The 24,872-nt window shown below is 44.3% G+C and overlaps 1 protein-coding gene across 1 annotated transcript in view; it reads left to right on the plus strand.

Moving 5' to 3' along the window:
- The window catches only part of LOC138637965 (vomeronasal type-2 receptor 26-like), a 136,186-nt gene extending 111,595 nt beyond the window's left edge, over positions 1-24,591 (plus strand). The window contains exon 5 of the mRNA XM_069726887.1: positions 23,519-24,591. Coding sequence (XP_069582988.1) covers positions 23,519-24,429 — 911 coding nt within the window. The 3' untranslated portion in view covers positions 24,430-24,591. The remainder of the gene's footprint in view (positions 1-23,518) is intronic.
- The last annotated feature ends 281 nt before the right edge of the window (positions 24,592-24,872 follow it).

A 24,872-nucleotide genomic window follows, 5' to 3' on the forward strand; every position in this document is an offset into this window, starting at 1 on the left:
TTTCGCTAATCGCAGACGCTGTGTGGGTCCCCGACTTCGTGTTGGGGATTTGGTTTGGTTATCTTCTCGTCATATTCCTATGAAGGTTTCCTCTCCTAAGTTTAAACCTTGTTTCATTGGTCCGTATAGGATTTCTGAGGTTCTTAATCCTGTGTCTTTTCGTCTGACCCTTCCAGATTCTTTTTCCATACATAACGTATTCCATAGGTCATTGTTGCGGAGATACGTGGCACCTATGGTTCCATCTGTTGATCCTCCTGCCCCGGTTTTGGTGGAGGGGGAGTTGGAGTATATTGTGGAGAAGATTTTGGATTCTCGTGTTTCAAGACGGAAACTCCAGTATCTGGTTAAGTGGAAGGGTTATGCTCAGGAACATAATTCCTGAGTCTTTGCCTCTGATGTCCATGCTCCCGATCTTGTTCGTGCCTTTCATATGGCTCATCCTGGTCGTCCTGGGGGCTCTGGTGAGGGTTCGGTGACCCCTCCTCAAGGGGGGGTACTGTTGTGAATTCTGTGGCAGAGCTCCCTCCTGTGGTCACAAGTGGTACTTCGGCTGATTCTCTCTGTGAGCTTCCGTTGGTGGAGGAAAGTGGTACTGCGGCTTCTGAGTTTCCTTCCTCAGGTGATGTGGTGAAGTCGTTAGGTGCTGCTCTATTTAACTCCACCTAGTGCTTTGATCCTGGCCTCCAGTCAATGTTCTAGTATTGGACCTGTTTCCTCCTGGATCGTTCCTGTGGCCTGCTGCTCTGCATAGCTAAGTTCCGCTTTGCTATTTTGTTTGCTATTTTTTCTGTCCAGCTTGTCTATTTGTTTTTTCCTGCTTGCTGGAAGCTCTGGGACGCAGAGGGTGTACCTCCGTGCCGTTAGTTCGGTACGGAGGGTCTTTTTGCCCCCTTTGCGTAGTTTTTGTAGGGTTTTGTGTTGACCGCAAAGTTACCTTTCCTATCCTCGCTCTGTTCAGAAAGTCGGGCCTCACTTTGCTAAATCTATTTCATCTCTACGTTTGTCTTTTCATCTTAACTCACAGTCATTATATGTGGGGGCTGCCTTTTCCTTTGGGGTATTTCTCTGAGGCAAGGTAGGCTTATTTTCTATCTTCAGGCTAGCTAGTTTCTCAGGCTGTGCCGAGTTGCATAGGGAGCGTTAGGCGCAATCCACGGCTGCCTCTAGTGTGGTTGGAGAGGATTAGGGATTGCGGTCAGCAGAGTTCCCACGTCTCAGAGCTCGTTCAATGTTTTTGGGTTCTTGTCAGGTCACTGTATGTGCTCTGACCTCTATGTCCATTGTGGTACTGAATTACCTTATCATAACAGATTCTCAGGCTATTTTTCTGGCTGTCTGCCTCTTATCTCTGCTAGTTGTAGTTCTGCTCATTTTGGTATGTGCATACTCTGTGCTTTGAGTTTTAGTATTTTGATATTCATTGACCGAACTTGGATTAGCCTTTGACCATCCTTTTGCCTAGCCCCTTTACCTTGATCCTCTACCTTCTTGGAATTCTGACCCCAGATTGTGACCATACTTAGCCTTTGCCTCACCCCTCTGTTTGTGACCTACTCTCGTGGCTTTCAACCCCGGACTCCCTGACTTCCCCACCTCATGGCGATTCCATAAGTAGTGACTAGAGATTAGAGACAGGTTTGTAGTTAGCAGAACAGTTCTGGCTGAGGGATAGTTTGTTTTATCAATGGGGTCATGTGTCAGCAATGAAAAATACCAGAAGAGAGATAAATTACATATTTTAGTTAGGTGAGTAGTGACATTCAGGGAAAAAGTGACTGTAGGAGATGTGAAGGAAAAGGGTCACTTGTTGTAGGTAATGGTATGGGAAGAAGAGAGGAGCCAAGTAACTTTTTTTTTTTTACTGTAAATGGTTCAAATGCAGAAAATGAATTGGATGAAGTATGGAAAGGAACGGGATCCATGCTATGAGGGGTTTGGGAAATTATTTCCTGTTAAAAATTGCTAATTTTTTTAAAATAAGTGGCAAAATTGTCAATGTTGAAATTGGTGATAGGGGCCTACACTTTATAATAATAATAATTTTATTTTTATTTATGTAGCGCCAACATATTCCGCAGCACTTTACAAATTATAGAGGGGACTTGTACAGACAATAGACATTACAGCATAACAGAAATACAGTTCAAAACAGATACCAGGAGGAATGAGGGCCCTGCTCGAAAGCTACAAACTATGAGGAAAAGGGGAGACACAAGAGGTGGATGAGGGTACTTTAGAACTAAGGTAGTAGTGAAAAGCGTAAAAAATAATTTTGGATTATTTAATGTATATGTATTTTACTGTATATTATATATATATGTAATGTATATTAATTTTACTGTATATTAATGCTACTAGTCTCCGCAGCCTGACCTTATTCCACTTTTGCCATCTCTTCATAATTGATTCGTTCTCCTCTTGGATTCCTCTAACATGTTTCAGAGTTACCGTATATACTTGAGTATAAGCCGACCCGAGTATAAGCCGACCCCCCTAATTTTGCCACAAAAAACTGGGAAAACTTATTGACTCGAGTATAAACCCCATAGATGCTCCATATAAAACTGTGCCACATTTAATGCTCTGCACCGTTCATTATGGCCCCATAGATGCTCCATAGAAAGCTGTGCCCCATATAGAATAATAATAATAATAATCTTTATTTTTAGACTAGCTGAAGAGCCCAGCGTTGCCTGGGCATAGTAAATATCTGTGGTTAGTTATAGCACCTCACTTCTCTTATTTTCCCATCATGCCTCTCGTTTTCCCAATCACATCTTTCATTTTCTCCCTCACACCTCTCTTTTTCCCCTCACTCCTCTCATTCCCCCCTAACACTTGTCATTTCGACCTCACATCTGTCATTTTCCGATCACTCCACTATTTTCCCTCACTCCTCTCACTTTGCACTCACACCTTTTTATTTTCACCTCACACCTCTCATTTTCACCTCAGTATATACATGTTTGTCATCTCCCTTATATATAGTATACACCTGTATGTCATCTCCTGTATATAGTATATACTTGTTTGTCATCTCCCCTGTATATAGTATATACCTGCTGTGTGTCATCTCCCCTGTATATAGTATATACCTGTATGTCATCTCCTCCTATATATAGTATATACCTGTATGTCTTCTTCTATATATAGTATATACCTGTATGTCATCTCCTCCTGTATATAGTATATATCTGTGTGTCATCTCCTCCTGTATATAGTATATACCTGTATGTCATCTTCTATATAGCATATACCTGTATGTCATCTCCTCCTGTATATAGTATATACCTGTAGGTCATCTGCTCCTGTATATAGAATATACCTGTGTGTCATCTCCTCATGTATATAGTATATACCTGTAGGTCATCTGCTCCTGTTTATAGTATATACCTGTGTGTCATCTCCTCCTGTATATAGTATATACCTGTAGGTCATCTGCTCCTGTATATAGTATATACCTGTGTGTCATCTCCTCCTGTATATAGTATATACCTGTAGGTCATCTGCTCCTGTATATAGTATATATCTGTGTGTCATCTCCTCCTGTATATAGTATATACCTGTATGTCATCTCCCCTGTATATTGTATATACTACCTGTATGTCATCTCCTCCTGTATATAGTATATATCTGTGTGTCATCTCCTCCTGTATATAGTATATATCTGTGTGTCATCTCCTCCTGTATATAGTATATACCTGTGTGCCATCTCTCCTGTATATAGTATATACCTGTATGTCATCTCCTCCTATATATAGAATATACCTGTATGTCATCTCCCCTGTATATAGTATATACCTGTAGGTCATCTGCTCCTGCATATAGTATATACCTGTGTGTCATCTCCTCCTGTATATAGTATATACCTGTATTTCATCTCCTCCTGTATATAGTATGTACCTGTATGTAATCTCCTCCTCTATATAGTATATATCTGTGTGTCATCTCCCCTGTATATAGTATATACCTGTGTGTCATCTCCTCCTGTATATAGTATGTACCTGTATGTCATCTCCTCCTCTATATAGTATGTACCTGTGTGTCATCTCTCCTGTATATAGTATATACCTGTGTGTCATCTCCCCTGTATATAGTATATACCTGTGTGTCATCTCCTCCTGTACTAGACCGCGTTCACACGTTATTTGGTCAGTATTTTTACCTCAGTATTTGTAAGCTAAATTGGCAGCCTGATAAATCCCCGGCCAACAGGAAGCTCCTCCCCCTGGCAGTATATATTAGCTCACACATACACACAATAGACAGGTCATGTGACTGACAGCTGCCGTATTTTCTATATGGTACATTTGTTGCTCTTGTAATTTGTCTGCTTATTAATCAGATTTTTATTTTTCAAGGATAATACCAGACTTGTGTGTGTTTTAGGGCGAGTTTCGTTTGTCAAGTTGTGTGTGTTGAGTTGCGTGTGGCGACATGCATGTAGCGACTTTTGTGAGATGAGTTTTGTGTGGCAACATGCGTGTAGCAACTTTTTGTGTGTCGAGTTGCATGTGACAGGTTAGTGTAGCAAGTTGTGTGCAGCAAGTTTTGCACATGGCGAGTTTTGCGCGTGGTGAGTTTTATGTGTAGTACCTTTTGAGTATGTGCAAGTTTTGTGTGAGGCAACTTTTGCATGTGTTGCAACTTTTGTGCATGTGGCAATTTTTCCGCGTGTGCAAGTTTTGCGTGTGGCGAGTTTCCCATGAGGTGAGTTTTGCACTTGTGGCGAGTTTTGCGTGAGCCTAGTTTTTGCATGTGGCGAGTTTTGTGCGTGGCGAGTTTTGAGCGGCGACTTTTGTGTTTCGACTTTTATGTGGCGAGGTTGGCGTATGTGTGGTGAAATGTGTGCTGAGGGTGGTATATGTGTTCAAGCACGTGGTAGTGTGTGGCGCATTTTGTGTGCATGTTCATATCCCCGTGTGTGGTGAGTATCCCATGTCGGGGCCCCACCTTAGCAACTGTACGGTATATACTCTTTGGCGCCATCGCTCTCATTCTTTAAGTCCCCCTTGTTCACATCTGGCAGCTGTCAATTTGCCTCCTACACTTTTCCTTTCACTTTTCCCCATTATGTAGATAGGGGCAAAATTGTTTGGTGAATTGGAAAGCGTGGGGTTAAAATCTCACCTCACAACATAGCCTATGACGCTCTCGGGGTCCAGACGTGTGACTGTGCAAAATTTTGTGGCTGTAGCTGCGACGGTGCAGATGCCAATCCCGGACATACATACATTCAGCTTTATATATTAGATAGCGCTAACATATTCCGCAGCGCTTTACAGGTTGCACACATTATCATCGCTGTCCCCGATGGGACTCACAATCTAAATTCCCTATCAGTATGTTTTTGGAATGTGGGAGGAAACTGGAGAACCCGGAGGAAACCCATGCAGACACGGAGAGAACATACAAACTCTTTGCAGATGTTGTCCTTGGTGGGGTTTGAACCCAGGACTCCAGTGCTGCAAGGCTGCTGTGCCAACCATTGCGCCACCGTGCCGCCCAGAATGCTCTGCACTGTTCATTATGGCCCCATAGAAAGCTGTGCCCCATATAGAATGCTCTGCACCGTTCATTATGGCCCCATAGATGCTCCATAGAAAGCTGTGCCATATATAATGCTCTGCACCGTTCATTATGGCCCCATAGATGCTCCATATAAAGCTGTGCCCCATATAGAATGCTCTGCACCGTTCATTATTGCTCCATAGAAAGCTTTGCCCCATATAGAATGCTCTGCACCGTTCATTATGGCCCCATAGATGCTCCATAGAAAGCTGTGCCATATATAATGCTCTGCACCGTTCATTATGGCCCCATAGATGCTCCATATAAAGCTGTGCCCCATATATAATGCTCTGGACTGTTCATTATGGCCCCATAGATGCTCCATATAAAGCTGTGCCATATAGAATTCTCTGCTCCGTTCATTATGGCCCCATAATAATAATAATAATAATAATTTTTATTTATATAGCGCCAACATATTCCGCAGCGCTTTACAAATTATAGAGGGGACTTGTACAGACAATAGACATTACAGCATAACAGAAATACAGTTCAAAACAGATACCAGGAGGAGTGAGGGCCCTGCTGCTCGCAAGCTACAAACTATGAGGAAAAGGGGAGACACGAGAGGTGGATGGTAACAATTGCTTTAGTTATTCGGACCGGCCATAGTGTAAGGCTCAGGTGTTCATGTAAAGCTGCATGAACCAGTTAATTGCCTAAGTATGTAGCAGTACAGACACAGAGGGCTATTAAGGCTACGTTCACATTTGCGTTGTGCGCCGCTGCGTCGGCGACGCAACGCACAACGCAAATAAAAACGCACCAAAACGCACGCAAAAACGCTGCGTTTTGCGACGCATGCGTCGTTTCTCGCCGAAATTCGGACGCAAGAAAAACGCAACTTGTTACATTTTCTTGGTCCGACGCTTGCGGCAAAAAAGACGCATGCGTCGCACAACGCAACAAACAAAAACGCATGCGTCCCCCATGTTAAATATAGGGGCGCATGACGCATGCGTCGCCGCTGCGTCGCCCGACGCAAACCCGATGCTCCATAGAAAGCTGTGCCCCATATAGAATGCTCTGCACATTCATTATTGCTCCATAGAAAGCTGTGCCCCATATAGAAAGCTCTGCACCGTTCATTATTGCTCCATAGAAAGCTGTGCCCCATATAGAAAGCTCTGCACCGTTCATTATTGCTCCATAGAAAGCTGTGCCCCATATAGAATGCTCTGCACCGTTCATTATTGCTCCATAGAAAGCTGTGCCCCATATAGAATGCTCTGCACCGTTCATTATTGCTCCATAGAAAGCTGTGCCCCATATAGAATGCTCTGCACCGTTCATTATTGCTCCATAGAAAGCTGTGCCCCATATAGAATGCTCTGCACCGTTCATTATGGCCCCATAGATGCTCCATATAAAGCTTTGCCCCATATAGAATGCTCTGCACCGTTCATTATTGCCCCATAGATGCTCCATATAAAGCTTTGCCCCATATAGAATGCTCTGCACCGTTCATTATTGCCCCATAGATGCTCCATATAAAGCTGTGCCCCATATAGAATGCTCTGCACCGTTCATTATTGCCCCATAGATGCTCCATATAAAGCTTTGCCCCATATAGAATGCTCTGCACCGTTCATTATTGCCCCATAGATGCTCCATATAAAGCTGTGCCCCATATAGAATGCTCTGCACCGTTCATTATTGCCCCATAGATGCTCCATATAAAGCTGTGCCCCACATAGAATGCTCTGCACCGTTCATTATGGCCCCATAGAAAGCTGTGCCCCATATATAATGCTCTGCACCGTTCATTATGGCCCCATAGATGCTCCATATAAAGCTGTGCCCCATATAGAATGCTCTGCACCGTTCATTATTGCCCCATAGAAAGCTGTGCCCCATATAGAATGCTCTGCACCGTTCATTATTGCCCCATAGAAAGCTGTGCCCCATATAGAAAGCTCTGCACCATTCATTATTGCTCCATAGGAAGCTGTGCCCCATATAGAATGCTCTGCACCGTTCATTATGGCCCCATAGATGCTCCATAGAAAGCTGTGCCCATATAGAATGCTCTGCACCGTTCATTATGGCCCCATAGATGCTCCATAGAAAGCTGTGCCCCATATAGAATGCTCTGCACCGTTCATTATGGCCCCATAGAAAGCTGTGCCCCATATAGAATGCTCTGCACCGTTCATTATTGCCCCATAGATGCTCCATATAAAGCTGTGCCATATATAATGCTCTGCACCATTCATTATTGCCCCATAGATGCTCCTTATAAAGCTGTGCCCCATATATATTGCTCTGCACCGTTGATTATGGCCCCATAGATGCTCCATATATAATGCTGTGCCATATATAATGCTGCTGCTGCTGCAATAAAAAAAAAAATCACATACTCACCTCTCTTCGCTCAGGACGCCAGCGCTTTCAATATTTACCTGCTCCTCGTGCGGCTCCATCTCCAGCACTGACGCTCAGCAGAGGGCGCGCACTGACTACATCACCGCACCCTCTGACCTGAGCGTCACTGCTAGAGGACGCTGCAGACGGAGCCGCACCGGAGCGAGGAGCAGGTAAATATCACGCAGCGCTGCGCTGCGCTCCCCGTATACTTACCTGCTCCCGGCGCGGTCCCTGCAGTCTCTGCTTCCCCGGCGCTGCATCTTCTTCCTGTATTGAGCGGTCACAGTTACCGCTCATTTACAGCAATGAATATGCGGCTCCACCCCTATGGGAGGTGGAGCCGCATATTCATTTCTGTAATGAGCGGTACCATGTGACCGCTCAGTACAGGAAGAATCTGCAGCGCCAGGGAAGCAGAGACTGCAGGGACCGCGCCAGGAGCAGGTAAGTATAATTACACAGCCCCCGCTCCCCCTCCCCAGCCGACCTCCCGGTATATGACTCGAGTATAAGCCGAGAGGGGGACTTTCAGCCCAAAAAAATGGGCTGAAAATCTCGGCTTATACTCAAGTATATACGGTACTTTTTGATTCATGTTCTTTTCAATGTGTGATCATTTATAATGAAATGTATATTCTATTTTAATATTACATACCTTTTGACTGGTGATTTTTGGATACTTTGTATTCTTTTTGTCTGCATAATAAAAAAAACAAGTAGAGTAATCATGAACAAAAACGAGTCACCGACTGGTAGAGGAGGAGAGAGGACCCTGTCCCCGAGGACTCACAGTCTACAATGAATGAGTGAGGTTACAGTAGGTGAGGGTAGAGGTGGTCGTGCAACGGTATGGTGAAGCGAGGGTTACTGCAGGTTGCGTGCTTGTTGGAAAAGGTAGGTCTTCAGGTTCCTCTTATATGCGATTATGGGAAGCGGACATAAGAAGGGAGTAGAGAGGGAGACTAGGAGACTAGGTAACAGATGTATGGAGAAGACAGGTTTTGGATCGCTTTGTATGCCATGGTTAGGGTTTTGAATTGGAGTCTCTGGGCAATGGGGAGCCAGTGAAGGCATTGACAGAGGGGAGAAGCCGGGGAATAGTGGGGTGACAGGTGGATTAGCCGGCCAATAGAGTTTAGGATAGATTGGATTGTGAGACTGTTAGAAGGAAGACCACAGAGTAGGAGGTTGCAGTAGTCGAAGCAGGTGATGATGAGGGCGTGCATTAGTGTTTTTGCAGATTCATGGCTGAGGAATGTGCGGATCCGGAAGATATTTCTGAAGTTGGCAGGAAGTGGAAAGGGCTTGGATCTCAGGTTTGAAGGACAGATCAGAGTCAGGATTCCCCAGAGGCAGCGAGCTTGCAGGACTGGGGAGAGTGAGCAGCCATTGACTTTGATGGATAGGTCACTTGGGAGAGTTGAAAGAGATTGTGGAAAGATGATGAATTCAGATTTATCCATGTTAATTGTTAGAAATCTAGCAAAGAAGAAAGATAAAATAATGGACAGACATAGTGGGATTATAGTAGTAAAGAGGTGATATCAGGTCCAGAGAGGTGGATCTGTGTGTCATCAGCATAGCCGAAGGTATAGATGGAAAAGAGCAGGAATTCTAGAACTGTTCCTTGGTGGATACCGACAGATAGGGGACAAGATGAGGAGGGGGTGTGTGAGTGGGAGACACCGAATATCCAGTTTATTAGGTATGAGGAGATCCAAGATAGGGCCAAGTCTGTAATGCCAAGAGATGAGAGAGTCTGTAGTAAGAGGGAATGTTGCTTGGATGTGGCAGTTGGTAGGTCATTGGTGACTTTATTCAGGGCAGTTTCTGTCTAATGGTGCTGTCGAAAGACAGATCGTAACAGGTCAAAGAGGGAGCAGGAAGAAAGGTGGGAGGGCACGTGTTGTTCCAGTAGTTTTGAGGCATAGGGGAAAAGTCATATGGGGTGATATGTTGTGAATTCTGTTATCGGGCTCCCTCCTGTGGTCATGAATGGTACTTCGGCTGGTTCTGTCCATGGACTTCCTCTGGTGGCTGTGGGTGTTTCTGAGTTTCCTTCCACAGGTGACGAGGCTAAGTTGTTAGTGGGCTGCTCTATTTAACTCCACTTGGATCTTTGCCCCATGCCAGCTGTCAATGTTGTACTATTGGTCTAGTTCGCTCCTGGATCGTTCTGGTTACCTGTTATTTCCAGCAGAAGCTAAGTTCCTCTTTGCTATTTTCTTGTTTGCTATTTTCTCTGTCCAGCTTGCTATTGTGAATATTGCCTTGCTTGCTGGAAGCTCTGGGACGCAGAGGTAGCGCCTCCGCACCGTGAGTCGGTGCGGAAGGTTTTTTTTCCCTGCACTTTCTGCGTGGCTTTTTGTAGGTTTTTGTGGTGACCGCAAAGTTGCCTTTCCTATCCTCTGTCTGTTCAGTAAGTCGGGCCTCACTTTGCTATATCTATTTCATCTCTGTGTTTGTGATTTCATCTTACTCACAGTCAATATATGTGGGGGCTGCCTTTTCCTTTGGGGAATTTCTCTGAGGCAAGGTAGGCTTTATTTTCCTATCTTTAGGGCTAGCTAGTTTCTTAGGCTGTGCCGTGTTGCATAGGGAGCGTTAGGAGCAATCCACGGCTATTTCTAGTGTGTGTGGTAGGATTAGGGATTGCGGTCAGCAGAGTTTCCACTTCCCAGAGCTTGTCCTGTATTTTTGTAGCTATCAGGTCTTTCCGGGTGCTCTTGACCATCAGGTCCATTCTTGTCCTAACCACCAGGTCATAACAGTACATCTGGCCCAAAGTATTAATGCATCTCAATAGAGGGATAAGAGAAGTTCTGAGACCATTTTTTTTTTCTTTGCAGTGTGTTTTGTCTCTCTTTTCCCCTTTACCTCTGGGTGGTTCAGGACACAGGTGTAAACATGGACATTCAAGGTCTGTCCTCCTTGATGGATAATCTCACTACAAGTGTACAAAACATTCAAGATTTTGTGGGTCAGAATCCGATATTAGAGCCTAGGATTCCAATTCCTGATTTGTTTTTTGGTGATAGATCTAAGTTCTTGAATTTCAAAAATAATTGTAAATTGTTTTTTGCCTTGAAACCTCGCTCCTCAGGTGACCCTGTTCAACAAGTAAAGATCATTATTTCTTTGTTACGTGGTGACCCTCAAGACTGGGCATTTTCCCTTGCGCCAGGAGATCCGGCATTGCGTGATGTTGATGCGTTTTTCCTGGCGCTTGGATTGCTTTATGACGAACCTAATTCAGTGGATCAGGCAGAGAAAATCTTGCTGGCTCTGTGTCAGGGTCAGGATGAAGCAGAGATATATTGTCAGAAGTTTAGAAAGTGGTCTGTGCTCACTCAGTGGAATGAATGTGCCCTGGCAGCAATCTTCAGAAAGGGTCTCTCTGAAGCCCTTAAGGATGTCATGGTGGGATTTCCCATGCCTGCTGGTCTGAATGAGTCTATGTCTTTGGCCATTCAGATCGATCGACGCCTGCGTGAGCGTAAAGCTGTGCACCATTTGGCGGTACTATCTGAGCATGGGTCTGGGCCTATGCAATGTGATAGGACTTGGACCAGAGCTGAACGGCAAGAACACAGACGTCGGAATAGGCTGTGTTTTTACTGTGGTGAATCCACTCATGCTATCTCCGATTGTCCTAAGCGCACTAAGCGGTTCGCTAGGTCTGCCACCATTGGTACGGTACAGTCTAAATTTCTATTGTCCGTTACTCTGATTTGCTCTTTGTCATCCTATTCTGTTATGGCATTTGTGGATTCAGGCGCTGCCCTGAATTTGATGGACTTGGAGTATGCTAGGCGCTGTGGTTTTTTCTTGGAGCCCTTGCAGTATCCTATTCCATTGAGAGGAATTGATGCTACGCCTTTGGCCAAGAATAAGCCTCAGTACTGGACCCAATTGACCATGTGCATGGCTCCTGCACATCAGGAGGATATCCGCTTTTTGGTGTTGCATAATCTGCATGATGTGGTCGTTTTTGGGGTTGCCATGGCTACAGGTTCATAATCCAGTATTGGACTGGAAATCTATGTCTGTGTCCAGCTGGGGTTGCCAGGGGGTACATGTTGATGTTCCATTTTTGTCAATTTCGTCTTCCACTCCTTCTGAAGTTCCAGAGTTTTTGTCGGATTATCAGGATGTATTTGATGAGCCCAAAGCCAGTGCCCTACCTCCTCATAGGGATTGCGATTGTGCTATTAATTTGATTCCTGGTAGGAAGTTTCCTAAGGGCCGATTGTTCAATTTATCTGTGCCAGAACACGCCGCTATGCGGAGTTATATAAAGGAATCCTTGGAGAAAGGCCATATTCGCCCGTCGTCATCACCGTTAGGAGCAGGGTTCTTTTTTGTGGCCAAGAAGGATGGTTCTTTGAGACCTTGTATTGATTACCGCCTTCTTAATAAAATTACAGTCAAATTTCAGTATCCTTTGCCGTTGCTGTCTGATTTGTTTGCTCGTATTAAGGGGGCTAGTTGGTTCACCAAGATAGATCTTCGAGGGGCATATAATCTTGTGCGTATTAAGCAGGGCGATGAATGGAAAACAGCATTTAATACGCCCGAGGGCCATTTTGAGTACCTGGTTATGCCATTCGGGCTTTCCAATGCTCCATCAGTATTTCAGTCCTTTATGCATGACATCTTCCGAGAGTACCTGGATAAATTCCTGATTGTGTATTTGGATGATATTTTGGTCTTTTCGGATGATTGGGAGTCTCATGTGAAGCAGGTCAGAATGGTGTTCCAGGTCCTTCGTGCGAATTCCTTGTTTGTGAAGGGGTCAAAGTGTCTCTTTGGAGTTCAGAAGGTTTCATTTTTGGGGTTCATTTTTTCCCCTTCTACTATCGAGATGGACCCTGTTAAAGTCCAGGCCATTTACGATTGGACTCAGCCGACATCTGTGAAGAGCCTGCTAAAGTTCCTGGGCTTTGCTAACTTTTATCGGCGCTTCATCGCTAATTTTTCTAGTGTTGCTAAACCGTTGACTGATTTGACCAAGAAGGGTGCTGATGTGGTCAATTGGTCTTCTGCAGCTGTAGAAGCTTTTCAGGAGTTGAAGCGTCGTTTTTCTTCTGCCCCTGTGTTGTGCCAGCCAGATGTTTCGCTCCCGTTTCAGGTTGAGGTTGATGCTTCTGAGATTGGAGCAGGGGCTGTTTTGTCGCAAAGAAGTTCTGATGGCTCGGTGATGAAGCCATGTGCTTTCTTTTCTAGAAAGTTTTCGCCTGCTGAGCGCAATTATGATGTTGGTAATCGAGAGTTGTTGGCCATGAAGTGGGCATTCGAGGAGTGGCGTCATTGGCTTGAAGGAGCCAAGCATCGCGTGGTGGTCTTGACAGATCATAAGAATTTGACTTATCTTAAGTCTGCCAAACGGTTGAATCCGAGACAGGCTCGATGGTCGTTATTTTTCTCCCGTTTTGATTTTGTGGTTTCATACATTCCGGGCTCTAGGAATGTGAAGGCTGATGCCCTGTCAAGGAGTTTTGTGCCTGACTCTCCGGGTGTTCCTGAGCCGGCGGGTATTCTCAAAGAGGGGGTAATTTTGTCTGCCATCTCCCCTGATTTGCGGCGGGTGCTGCAAAAATTTCAGGCTGATAGACCTGACCGTTGCCCAGCGGAGAAACTGTTTGTCCCTGATAGATGGACTAGTAGAGTTATCTCTGAGATTCATTGTTCAGTGTTGGCTGGGCATCCTGGAATCTTTGGTACCAGAGATTTGGTGGCTAGATCCTTTTGGTGGCCGTCTTTGTCACGGGATGTGCGTTCTTTTGTGCAGTCCTGTGGGACTTGTGCTCGGGCTAAGCCCTGCTGTTCTCGTGCCAGTGGGTTGCTTTTGCCCTTGCCGGTCCCGAAGAGGACCTGGACGCATATTTCTATAGATTTTATTTCGGATCTCCCCGTCTCTCAAAAGATGTCGGTCATTTGGGTGGTTTGTGATCGCTTTTCTAAGATGGTCCATTTGGTACCCTTGTCTAAATTGCCTTCCTCCTCTGATTTGGTGCCATTATTTTTCCAGCATGTGGTTCGTTTACATGGTATTCCGGAGAACATCGTTTCGGACAGAGGTTCCCAGTTTGTTTCGAGGTTTTGGCGATCCTTTTGTGTTAGGATGGGCATTGATTTGTCTTTTTCCTCGGCTTTCCATCCTCAGACAAATGGCCAAACCGAACGAACTAATCAGACTTTGGAAACATATCTGAGATGCTATGTTTCTGCTGATCAGGATGATTGGGTGTCCTTTTTGCCGTTGGCTGAATTCGCCCTTAATAATCGGGCCAGCTCGGCTACTTTGGTTTCGCCGTTTTTCTGCAATTCTGGTTTCCATCCTCGTTTCTCTTCAGGGCAGGTTGAGTCTTCGGACTGTCCTGTTGTAGATACTGTGGTGGATAGGTTGCAGCAGATTTGGACTCATGTGGTGGACAATTTGACATTGTCCCAGGAGAAGGCTCAACGTTTCGCTAACCGCCGGCGCTGTGTGGGTCCCCGACTTCGTGTTGGGGATTTGGTTTGGTTGTCGTCTCGTTATGTTCCTATGAAGGTTTCCTCTCCTAAGTTTAAGCCTCGTTTCATTGGTCCGTATAAGATTTCTGAGGTTATCAATCCTGTGTCATTTCGTTTGGCCCTTCCAGCTTCTTTTGCCATCCATAATGTGTTCCATAGGTCGTTATTGCGGAGATACGTGGCGCCTGTGGTTCCATCCGTTGATCCTCCTGCCCCGGTGTTGGTTGAGGGGGAGTTGGAGTATGTGGTGGAGAAGATTTTGGATTCTCGTATTTCGAGACGGAAACTCCAGTACCTGGTCAAGTGGAAGGGTTATGGTCAGGAAGATAATTCCTGGGTTTTTGCCTCTGATGTTCATGCTGCCGATCTGGTTCGTGCCTTTCATTTGGCTCATCCTGGTCGGCCTGGGGGCTCTGGTGAGGGTTCGGTGACCCCTCCTCAAGGGGGGGTACTGTTGTGAATTCTGTTATCGGGCTCCCTCCTGTGGTCATGAATCGTACTTCGGCTGGTTCTGTCCATGGACTTCCTCTGGTGGCTGTGGGTGTTTCTGAGTTTCCTTCCACAGGTGACGAGGCTAAGTTGTTAGTGGGCTGCTCTATTTAACTCCACTTGGATCTTTGCCCCATGCCAGCTGTCAATGTTGTACTATTGGTCTAGTTCGCTCCTGGATCGTTCTGGTTACCTGTTATTTCCAGCAGAAGCTAAGTTCCTCTTTGCTATTTTCTTGTTTGCTATTTTTCCTGTCCAGCTTGCTATTGTGAATATTGCCTTGCTTGCTGGAAGCTCTGGGACGCAGAGGGAGCGCCTCCGCACCATGAGTCGGTGTGGAAGGTTTTTTTTCCCTGCACTCTCTTCGTGGCTTTTTGTAGGTTTTTGTGCTGACCGCAAAGTTGCCTTTCCTATCCTCTGTCTGTTCAGTAAGTTGGGCCTCACTTTGCTATATCTATTTCATCTCTGTGTTTGTGATTTCATCTTACTCACAGTCAATATATGTGGGGGCTGCCTTTTCCTTTGGGGAATTTCTCTGAGGCAAGGTAGGCTTTATTTTCCTATCTTTAGGGCTAGCTAGTTTCTTAGGCTGTGCCGAGTTGCATAGGGAGCGTTAGGAGCAATCCACAGCTATTTCTAGTGTGTGTGGTAGGATTAGGGATTGCGGTCAGCAGAGTTTCCACTTCCCAGAGCTTGTCCTGTATTTTTGTAGCTATCAGGTCTTTCCGGGTGCTCTTGACCATCAGGTCCATTCTTGTCCTAACCACCAAGTCATAACAGTGATAGCTGTATACAAAGGATCGGTCAAGGGAGGGCTTTTTGAGAATGGGCGTAATCGAGGTTTGTTTGACACATGAGTGGAAAACAACATTTGTTAGTGGCAGTTTGCAGAGGTTGCTTAGGGTTGGGATGAAGACTGTGGTAAGGTTTTGAATGAGACGGGGCAGGATCAGGTCAAGTTCACAGGTGATGAGATGTTATTTGGAGAGTAATGAGGAAAGTTGATCTTCCGTGACGGTGGAAATGTTGGTTTTGGAGGAGGAGAGATGAGTGGTTATGAAGAGGGCGTGTTGAGACTTTAGGCAAAAGCTTTGCCTTATGTTGCCAATCTTGGAGATGGAGGAGGTGCTGGGGGATGGAGGATAGATTTGAAAGTACTGAGTAGCTGGTTAGAGTTGTGAGACAGGGATGATAGGAGAGATGAGAAGTGAGTTTGTTTTGCTGCAGTGAGTAATTGAGCAGCATTTTGACAACTTCTGTTACTGGACGTGTGACAATTACCTTGTAGATGAGGGACAGAAAGAACATGTCCCCCCAGTGGATGGCAAGCTCGGCTTCAACTAGCCTCCCCTCCTCTTTCTCCACCTTAATATCACACACAGTACAGCGCTTAGTGGTGGCACCCCAATTACTTTTGTTTCCCCCCGCGTCACAGCTCTCCAACCGGCCAACTGACTGTGGGCAACCACAGATGGACGAGTCTGCAGAGCTGTTTGCACATTCTATTCCATGGACATCAGAGGTCTGCCCCAAAGATTCACAGACTTGAGGAAAGCATCTGCACCTATGGGCACATTTTTTTCAGTTGGATGAGGGGCCGGACGAAGTAGGGTCAGAGCAGAATCCAGACCCTTGTCACCAGACAACTTAAATTACACTTCATGCTTGTTTGAAAGAGAAGGATTGACAATATTTAAAATATATAATTAAAGAGTAAGTTTTTTTAACTGTTTGACTAGTCTCATTTAACAATCCTAACCTATAACCTAATATGTTGATCCGGTGGAAGGCAAATACCCCTTGAGGCAAATGTTAATTTCCCAAATTTAGGAGAAAATATTCTTCTTGACTCCACATATGGTATAATTGCATCGTCAATGTGAAGAATATGGGGGATATAATTTAATTCCATCAACTTTCTCATATCTCCTCCAAGATTACCTTTATATTTCAAAGTGTGAAGCTGATACAAGACATCTGGCTTAGCAAGTGGCCCAGCCTCAAAAGCTTCAAAGTGAAAAAACTTCAAAGTGAAAAAACTTCAAAGTGGAAAAACCCAGCGGCTAAGCTTTTACCAAGGCCTTCTTGGCAGGATGAACCCCTGCCGGGAGCCCAAGATTCTTCATTGCTTGAAAGAATTCCCCCAGGCAAACGGGAGCCATAATTTCATAAGGAGCTTTGGAGTTATTTTATGTCCTAGCTGTATACCGGTTGCATTTTCAAGATCACAAGAAAGTGCCGAATGCCGCCTGGGTCTCACCCTGTTCTAGCACCCCAAGTGGGGAGATACATAGAACGGCTAGTAGCAGCCAGGTAACAAAGCCGTGCTTGGTCTCCAAGAGTAACAGAATCCTGGTTGGAACCTATTGTGCTAAAACTGCCTTCCTAAATGAGAAGTTATGATCCATCATAGGTTTTGGAGTTTCAGCTACCAGAGCCAAGGGGAGGGAGGTTAGGGCCATCCCGGGGGTGGGAGAGGGAGTGACCAACCGAGGAGTTAAATGTGCATGCAGGGCTTGGCCCTTGATTCACATCTAAGGGAGGACACACCGGGTATAATGTTGGAATTAACTAGAAACAGCTGGCACCCCACATCTACCATGTGGCTGCCAGCAACAAGGCCTAACATCAAGATGGTAATTGACTTGTGTATCATCTGCTTATACTTCTTGTACTACCTCCTCTATTTACATATCAGACCATTGTATACGTATATCCATTGTGTATATAGTATTTTGTCTAGTGTGCCCTTAAGGAAATTAAATATCCAGCTTAACCTTGGGCTGCTCTTTTTTCTTGATCCATGAATTCACTGCATAAGACTGTGTTCTCGGTTCAACTTCACATGCTAGCAGAGCTGGTTTCTGGCTCAGTATAATCCTTTTAACAAACTGGGTTTATATCTAACGAGGAAATAGTGGCAATGCTACTTGGCTTGAGAGGCTCTGTTTCACTGGTGCAAAAAAGGGGGTCTGTCTGCTGACTTCTATAAATTGTGAAGGCCGCCTTCTGGCACTCCAAGTTTCAAACTTTACAGCAATAATGCGAAAAAGAAAATTTGCCCACCTCAGATGGATAAATTATATTGCAGCAACAATATATAGCTAGGCAAAGCATAGTTGTCTGCTGGCACTCCAAAAATGATTAGTGAGGGCTCCAAAATTGGATTGCGGGCTGCCTGCAGGCCCTCTAACAATAGTGACGATGAACTGCAGGCCCTCTAGTAATAGTAAGGACCGCCTGATGGCCCTCTACAAATAGTGATGGCTGTCTGATGGCCTTGACAAAAAAAAATTGTGACTTTCAGAGTCCCTCCTTCATAACTTAAACAGAATGTGTCTGATCATGTTTCCCATACCACATGGCAAGATAAGGTATTACAATGATAAAATTACATTTCCTGTTGAATGTTTTTTCATCATTGAAAGCAACGCAAACGTGCAAAACAGAAGCAAAAACACCACATGTGAACATAGCTCAAGAAGTGGAGAATTTTTTTATGTTATTTATTTGGCCTCATATGAAAGTCATTATATTCAGGGAACTGAAGGGAAACTGATCAAATTTGCACACAATGCAAAACTAAGAGTGATTGTTAACACTAAACAAAACAGAGAAAGGATTCAGAAGGATCCTGATAAGCTTGAACAAAGGGCAGCGACTAAAGGTACCGTTACACTAAACGATTTACCAACGATCATGGCCAGCGATACGACCTGGCCGTGATCGTTGGTAAGTCGTTGTGTGGTCGCTGGAGAGCTGTCACACAGACAGCTCTCCAGCGACCAACGATGCCGAAGTCCCCGGGTAACCAGGGTAAACATCGGGTTACTAAGCGCAGGGCCGCGCTTAGTAACCCGATATTTACCCTGGTTACCATTGTAAATGTAAAAAAAAAAACAGTACATACATTCCGGTGTCTGTCACGACCCTCGCCGTCAGCTTCCCGCACTGACTGTGACTGTGACGTCACCGCTGTGCTTTACGGCCGGCGCTCACAGTCAGTGCGGGAAGCTGATTGCGAGGGACGTGACAGACACCGGAATGTAAGTATGTAGTGTTTTTTTTTTACATTTACAATGGTAACCAGGGTAAATATCAGGTTACTAAGCGCGGCCCTGCGCTTAGTAACCCGATGTTTACCCTGGTTACAAGTGAACACATCGCTGGATCGGCGTCACACGCGCCGATCCAGTGATGACAGCAGGTGATCCAGCGACAAAATAAAGTTCTGGCCTTCTAGCTCCAACCAGCGATGTCACAGCAGGATCCTGATCGCTGCTGCGTGTCAAACACAATGAGATTGCTATCCAGGACGCTGCAACGTCTCGGATCGCTATCGTTCTCGTTCAAATGTTGCTCAGTGTGAAGGTACCTTAATAGAATGGTATTTAGCAGGGAGAAATGCAAGATCCTATATCTCACCAAGAAAAACAAAATTACATCTAACAGAATGGGAGGAATAGAACTAAGCAACAGCACATGTGAAAAAGACTTGGATATACTAATAGATCACAGACTGCACATGAGTCATCAATGTGATGCAGCAGCAAAAATATAGAAAAAAGGTTGCACTCTATTGTGCAAAAGCATGTCTAATATGAAATATATGAAATATGAATAGCAAAATGGCTTTTGAACATTAGGAAAATATTTAAGAGACGCTTTGCACAGAATTTGATATAATCAAATAGTGTGAGCCCATCAACCAGTCGTCAAGGTGGTCTCATAACTGATGGGTCCCTGACCCCCCTGTCCAAATGTGAACACTTACCAAAGGCCAATGTCTGTATGCCTGGGTGAATGTGGACACCTCTGTTCAGCAAAGCCTACATATGAGTTGGCCGGGACCAAGTGTGATGAAATGCAATTAAAAACCACATGGTGATGGGAGGAGTGCGCAGTCAGTAAGCTAACATAGAAATGACAAAAAAAGACTCGCACATCCAAACTAGTGTGAATAGGTGCATACCAGGAGCAGCTACCTCCATACATGAATATACAAAAAATGTGCGAGTCTGGTTGATGGGCTCACACTATTTGATTATATCAAATTCTATGCAAAGCGTCTCTTAAATATTTTCCTAATGTTCAAAAGCCATTTTGCTATTCATATTTCATATATTTCATATTAGACATGCTTTTGCACAATAGAGTGCAACCTTTTTTGTATATTCATGTATGGAGGTAGCTGCTCCTGGTATGCACCTATTCACACTAGTTTGGATGTGCGAGTCTTTTTTTGTCATTTCTCTGCAGCAGCAAAAATGTCACAGATCTGGGATGTATTAAGAGAAGCATAGAGTCCAGATCACGTGAAGTTATCCCCCTCTACTCCTCCTTGGTCAGGCCTCATCTGGAATACTGTGTCCAGTTCTGGGCACATTTTAAAAAATACATTGAAGAACTGGAGCAAGTTCAGAGAAGAGCGACCAGGATGGTGAGCGGACTGCAAAGTATGTCCTATGTGGAATGGTGAAAGGAATAGGAATGTTTAGCTTGCAAAAAAGAAGACTGAGAGGAGACTTAATAGCTGTGTACAAATATCTGAAGGGCTGTCACAGTGTAGAGGGATCATCATTATTCTCATTTACACATGGAAACACGAGAAGCAATGGGATGAAAGTGAAAGGGTGAAGATACAGATTAGATATTACAGAAAACTTTTTGACAGTGAGGGTGATCAATGAGTGGAACAGGCGGCCATGAGAGGTGGTGAGTTCTCCATCAAAGGAAGTCTTCACCCAGAGGCTGGACAGAAATCTGCCTGAGATGGTTTAGTGAATCCTGCTTTGAGCAGGGGGTTGGACATGATGTCCCTGGAGGTCCCTTTCAACTCTAAACTTAGTAGCAAAGCCACAAAAGAGGACTAAAAATCCTCCAAAAATTAAAAAATACAGCTGAAAAAGGGAAGCACTGCTTACCTGCCCAGGTCTCTGAACAAATGCACTCCAGGATGCAGCCATCCCTCCATGAACTGGTAGGTTGTGAGTGGCTGTCTATTTAGTATTTTGCACATGTGTTTTGCAAGATCTTCACTTTCAACTCTAACATTTTAGGATTCTATTACCCTGAAATGAACGTTTATTCATATTTTTTTCCAGTAAGATCCATTTTATTCTCGATTTTTTTGTTTGTTTTATTGTCCGTCCATAAAAATGGCATAATACTCTGACAACATTTTCCCCAGCAGCGATCTGGGATTCATACATGCTTCCAGGGGTCTTCCCCATGCTGTTCTCATGCCATTTCATTTCTGTTTCTATCAATTTCAGCAATTGTTAGACCCCTTCCAGATCTCCGGGAGGTAGGGGGGGGGGGGGGGGGGGGAGTCGGAAAAATGCTTGAGTTTCCCATTGGCTTCCATTATACTTGTTACTGGGGTCGAGCAACCCAGCATTATGATTTGCTCAACTCAAGTAATATGCACCCAAGCATTTTAGTGTTCACTCATCACTACAATATACAGTGCAGACCAAAAGTTTGGAAACACCTTCTCATTTAAAGATTTTTGTGTATTTTCATGACTATGAAAATTGTACATTCACACTGAAGGCATCAAAACTATGAATTAACACATGTGGAATTATATACTTAACAAAAAAGTGTGAAACAACTGAAATTATGTCTTATATTCTAGGTTCTTCAAAGTAGCCACCTTTTGCTTTGATGACTGCTTTGCACACTCTTGGCATTCTCTTGATGAGCTTCAAGAGGTAGTCACCGGGAATGGTCTTCCAACAATCTTGAAGGAGTTCCCAGAGATGCTTAGCACTTGTTGGCCCTTTTGCCTTCACTCTGCGGTCCAGCTCACCCCAAACCATCTTGATTGGGTTCAGGTCTGGTGACTGTGGAGGCCAGGTCATCTGGCGTAACACCCCATCACTCTCCTTCTTGGTCAAATAGCCCTTGCACAGCCTGGAGGTGTGTTTGGGGTCATTGTCCTGTTGAAAAATAAATGATGGCCCAACTAAACGCAAACAGGATGGAATAGCATGCCGCTGCAAGATGCTGTGGTAGCCATGCTGGTTCAGTATGTCTTCAGTTTTGAATAAATCCCAAACAGTGTCACCAGCAAAGCCCCCCCCCCACACCATAACACCTCCTCCTCCATGCTTCACGGTGGGAACCAGGCATGTAGAGTACGCCCATTCACCTTTTCTGCATCGCACAAAGACACGGTGGTTGGAACCAAAGATCTCAAATTTGGACTCATCAGACCAAAGCACAGATTTCCACTGGTCTAATGTCCATTCCTTGTGTTCTTTAGCCCAAACAAGTCTCTTCTGCTTGTTGCCTGTCCTTAGCAGTGGTTTCCTAGCAGCTATTTTACCATGAAGGCCTGCTGCACAAAGTCTCCTCTTAACAGTTGTTGTAGAGATGTGTCTGCTGCTAGAACTCTGTGTGGCATTGACCTGGTCTCTAATCTGAGCTGCTGTTAACCTGCGATTTCTGAGGCTGGTGACTCGGATAAACTTATCCTCAGAAGCAGAGGTGACTCTTGGTCTTCCTTTCCTGGGGTGGTCCTCATGTGAGCCAGTTTCTTTGTAGTGCTCGATGGTTTTTGCCACTGCACTTGGGGACACTTTCAACGTTTTCCCAATTTTTCGGACTGACTGACCTTCATATCTTAAAGTAATGATGGCCACTCGTTTTTCTTTACTTAGCTGCTTTTTTCTTGCCATAATACAAATTTTAACAGTCTATTCAGTAGGACTATCAGCTGTGTATCCACCAGACTTCTGCACAACAAAACTGATGGTCCCAACCCCATTTATAAGGCATGAAATCCCACTTATTAAACCTGACAGGGCACACCTGTGAAGTGAAAACCATTCCCGGTGACTACCTCTTGAAGCTCATCAAGAGAATGCCAAGAGTGTGCAAGGCAGTCATCAAAGCAAAAGGTGGCTACTTTGAAGAACCTAGAATGTAAGACATAATTTCAGTTGTTTCACACTTTTTTGTTAAGTATATAATTCCACATGTGTTAATTCATAGTTTTGATGCCTTCAGTGTGAATGTACAATTTCCATAATCATGAAAATACAGAAAAATCTTTAAACGAGAAGGTGTGTCCAAACTTTTGCTCTGTACTGTACATGAATACACTACCTACAGTATCACACTGCAGTATCAAAATCCCAATAGCAATGTTTTCACGGGGTGTCAACCATCTACTCATTACTTGTGCAGTGGCTTAAGGACTTCAATGTAAGGTGAAAACAGTCACGTTACCATTTTCTCTACAGTGCATTAATATACTGCATAGCATCCCAACTTTGTATGAGAAAATGTCTGCACCCATTTCACACTCTCATATAAATTTTCATTGTCTCTGATATATCAACATTAGAGCCCCTAAATTGTGTATTGGAGAATGGAAGAAAACCACAAAGTTCCACGAGAACAAACTCAATGTAGATCTTGCGTCGTATCGACTGCAATTTGCTAATCACTTGCTCTGAAGTATCAGAGCTAGAAATAACTTTTTTTGCCGACATATTTCCTGCTTCTTGAATCTCTTCAAAGAATAATAAGTCATGTGATAAAATAATAATGTGTTTTTCAGATATGGAAAGATGTTTGAAGTGTCCTGAAGACCACCGGTCCAATGAGGTCAGAGACACCTGCATCCCGAGAACCCTCGAGTTCCTGTCCTACAATGACCCCCTGGGGTTATGTCTCATTGTCATTGCTCTACTCTTCTGCCTCTTGACGACTCTTATATTATGGATGTTCAGTAAGTACAAACACACAGCGATTGTCAGAGCCAATAATCGTAACCTCAGCTTCATCCTTCTCCTCTCCCTTCTTTTATCCTTTCTGTGCCCTCTGCTATTTATTGGACAGCCCACAAAGATGTCCTGTCTAATCAGACAAGTAGCTTTTGGGAACATTTTTACAATTGCTGTCTCTTCAGTTTTGGCCAAAACCGTTACCGTTGTCTTAGCCTTTAGAGCCACCAAACCTGACACATCGCTGAGGAGGTATCTTGGGAGACATCTTGCCACATCGCTCTTGTTAGTGTCTTGTTTTGGGGAATTCCTCATTTGTGTTTTTTGGTTATGCCTCGCTCCACCATTCCCGGTATATAACACAGAGCTAGAGGTAGGAAAAATAATTCTACAATGTAATGAGGGATCTACCATTGCTTTCTACATGGCCATTGGATACATTGGATTTCTGGCTGTGTTGAGTTTTATAGTAGCCTTCATGGCCAGGAGGCTTCCAGACACCTTCAACGAGGCTCAGTACATCACCTTCAGCATGCTGGTCTTCTGCAGTGTGTGGATCTCTTTCATCCCAGCCTATCTCAGCACCAAGGGGAAATATATGGTGGCTGTGGAGGTTTTCGCCATCTCAGCTTCCAGTGCTGGACTTCTGGGCTGTATCTTCATTCCCAAATGTTATGTTATTCTACTGAGACCAGAACTGAACACAAAGTCCAATTTAGTTGTAAGAAATGTGAAAAAAACATAAAAATTAGTCTACATGTGTAATGGGAACGGTATAGGGGGCAGGCCAGAAATGCATGAGAAGAATTGCGATGTTCACGTAGGCGGCTGCATAGTTGGAAAAAAAATCTATAATTCTTTCAGTTAATCACTGGATTGTATTTTTTTTTCTCTAAATTATATAATAAAGATATGTTATTCTGTGTCAAGGTTTTGGTTTTCATTAAAGCTGATTTCTAGTGATACATCTGAGCCGAGAACAGAAAGGCTCTTAAGAGTTACTGCCCATGAAGACCCTCAGGGGGATTTTCATTTCTGGCTTTGTGAAATACTGACGTATACCTTGTGATCTCCATGAGTTTCTCCCAATTTTCTGTACTATTTTTGTGTTGAAGGTGTCAGATTATCAAAACGATATAAATCAGACCCCCTAGTTCCCTGTGCACAGGGTGCACCAATGATATGTCC

The sequence above is a fragment of the Ranitomeya imitator genome, chromosome 5 (assembly GCF_032444005.1).
Source record: "Ranitomeya imitator isolate aRanImi1 chromosome 5, aRanImi1.pri, whole genome shotgun sequence".
In the NCBI taxonomy this organism is placed as follows: Eukaryota; Metazoa; Chordata; class Amphibia; order Anura; family Dendrobatidae; genus Ranitomeya; species Ranitomeya imitator.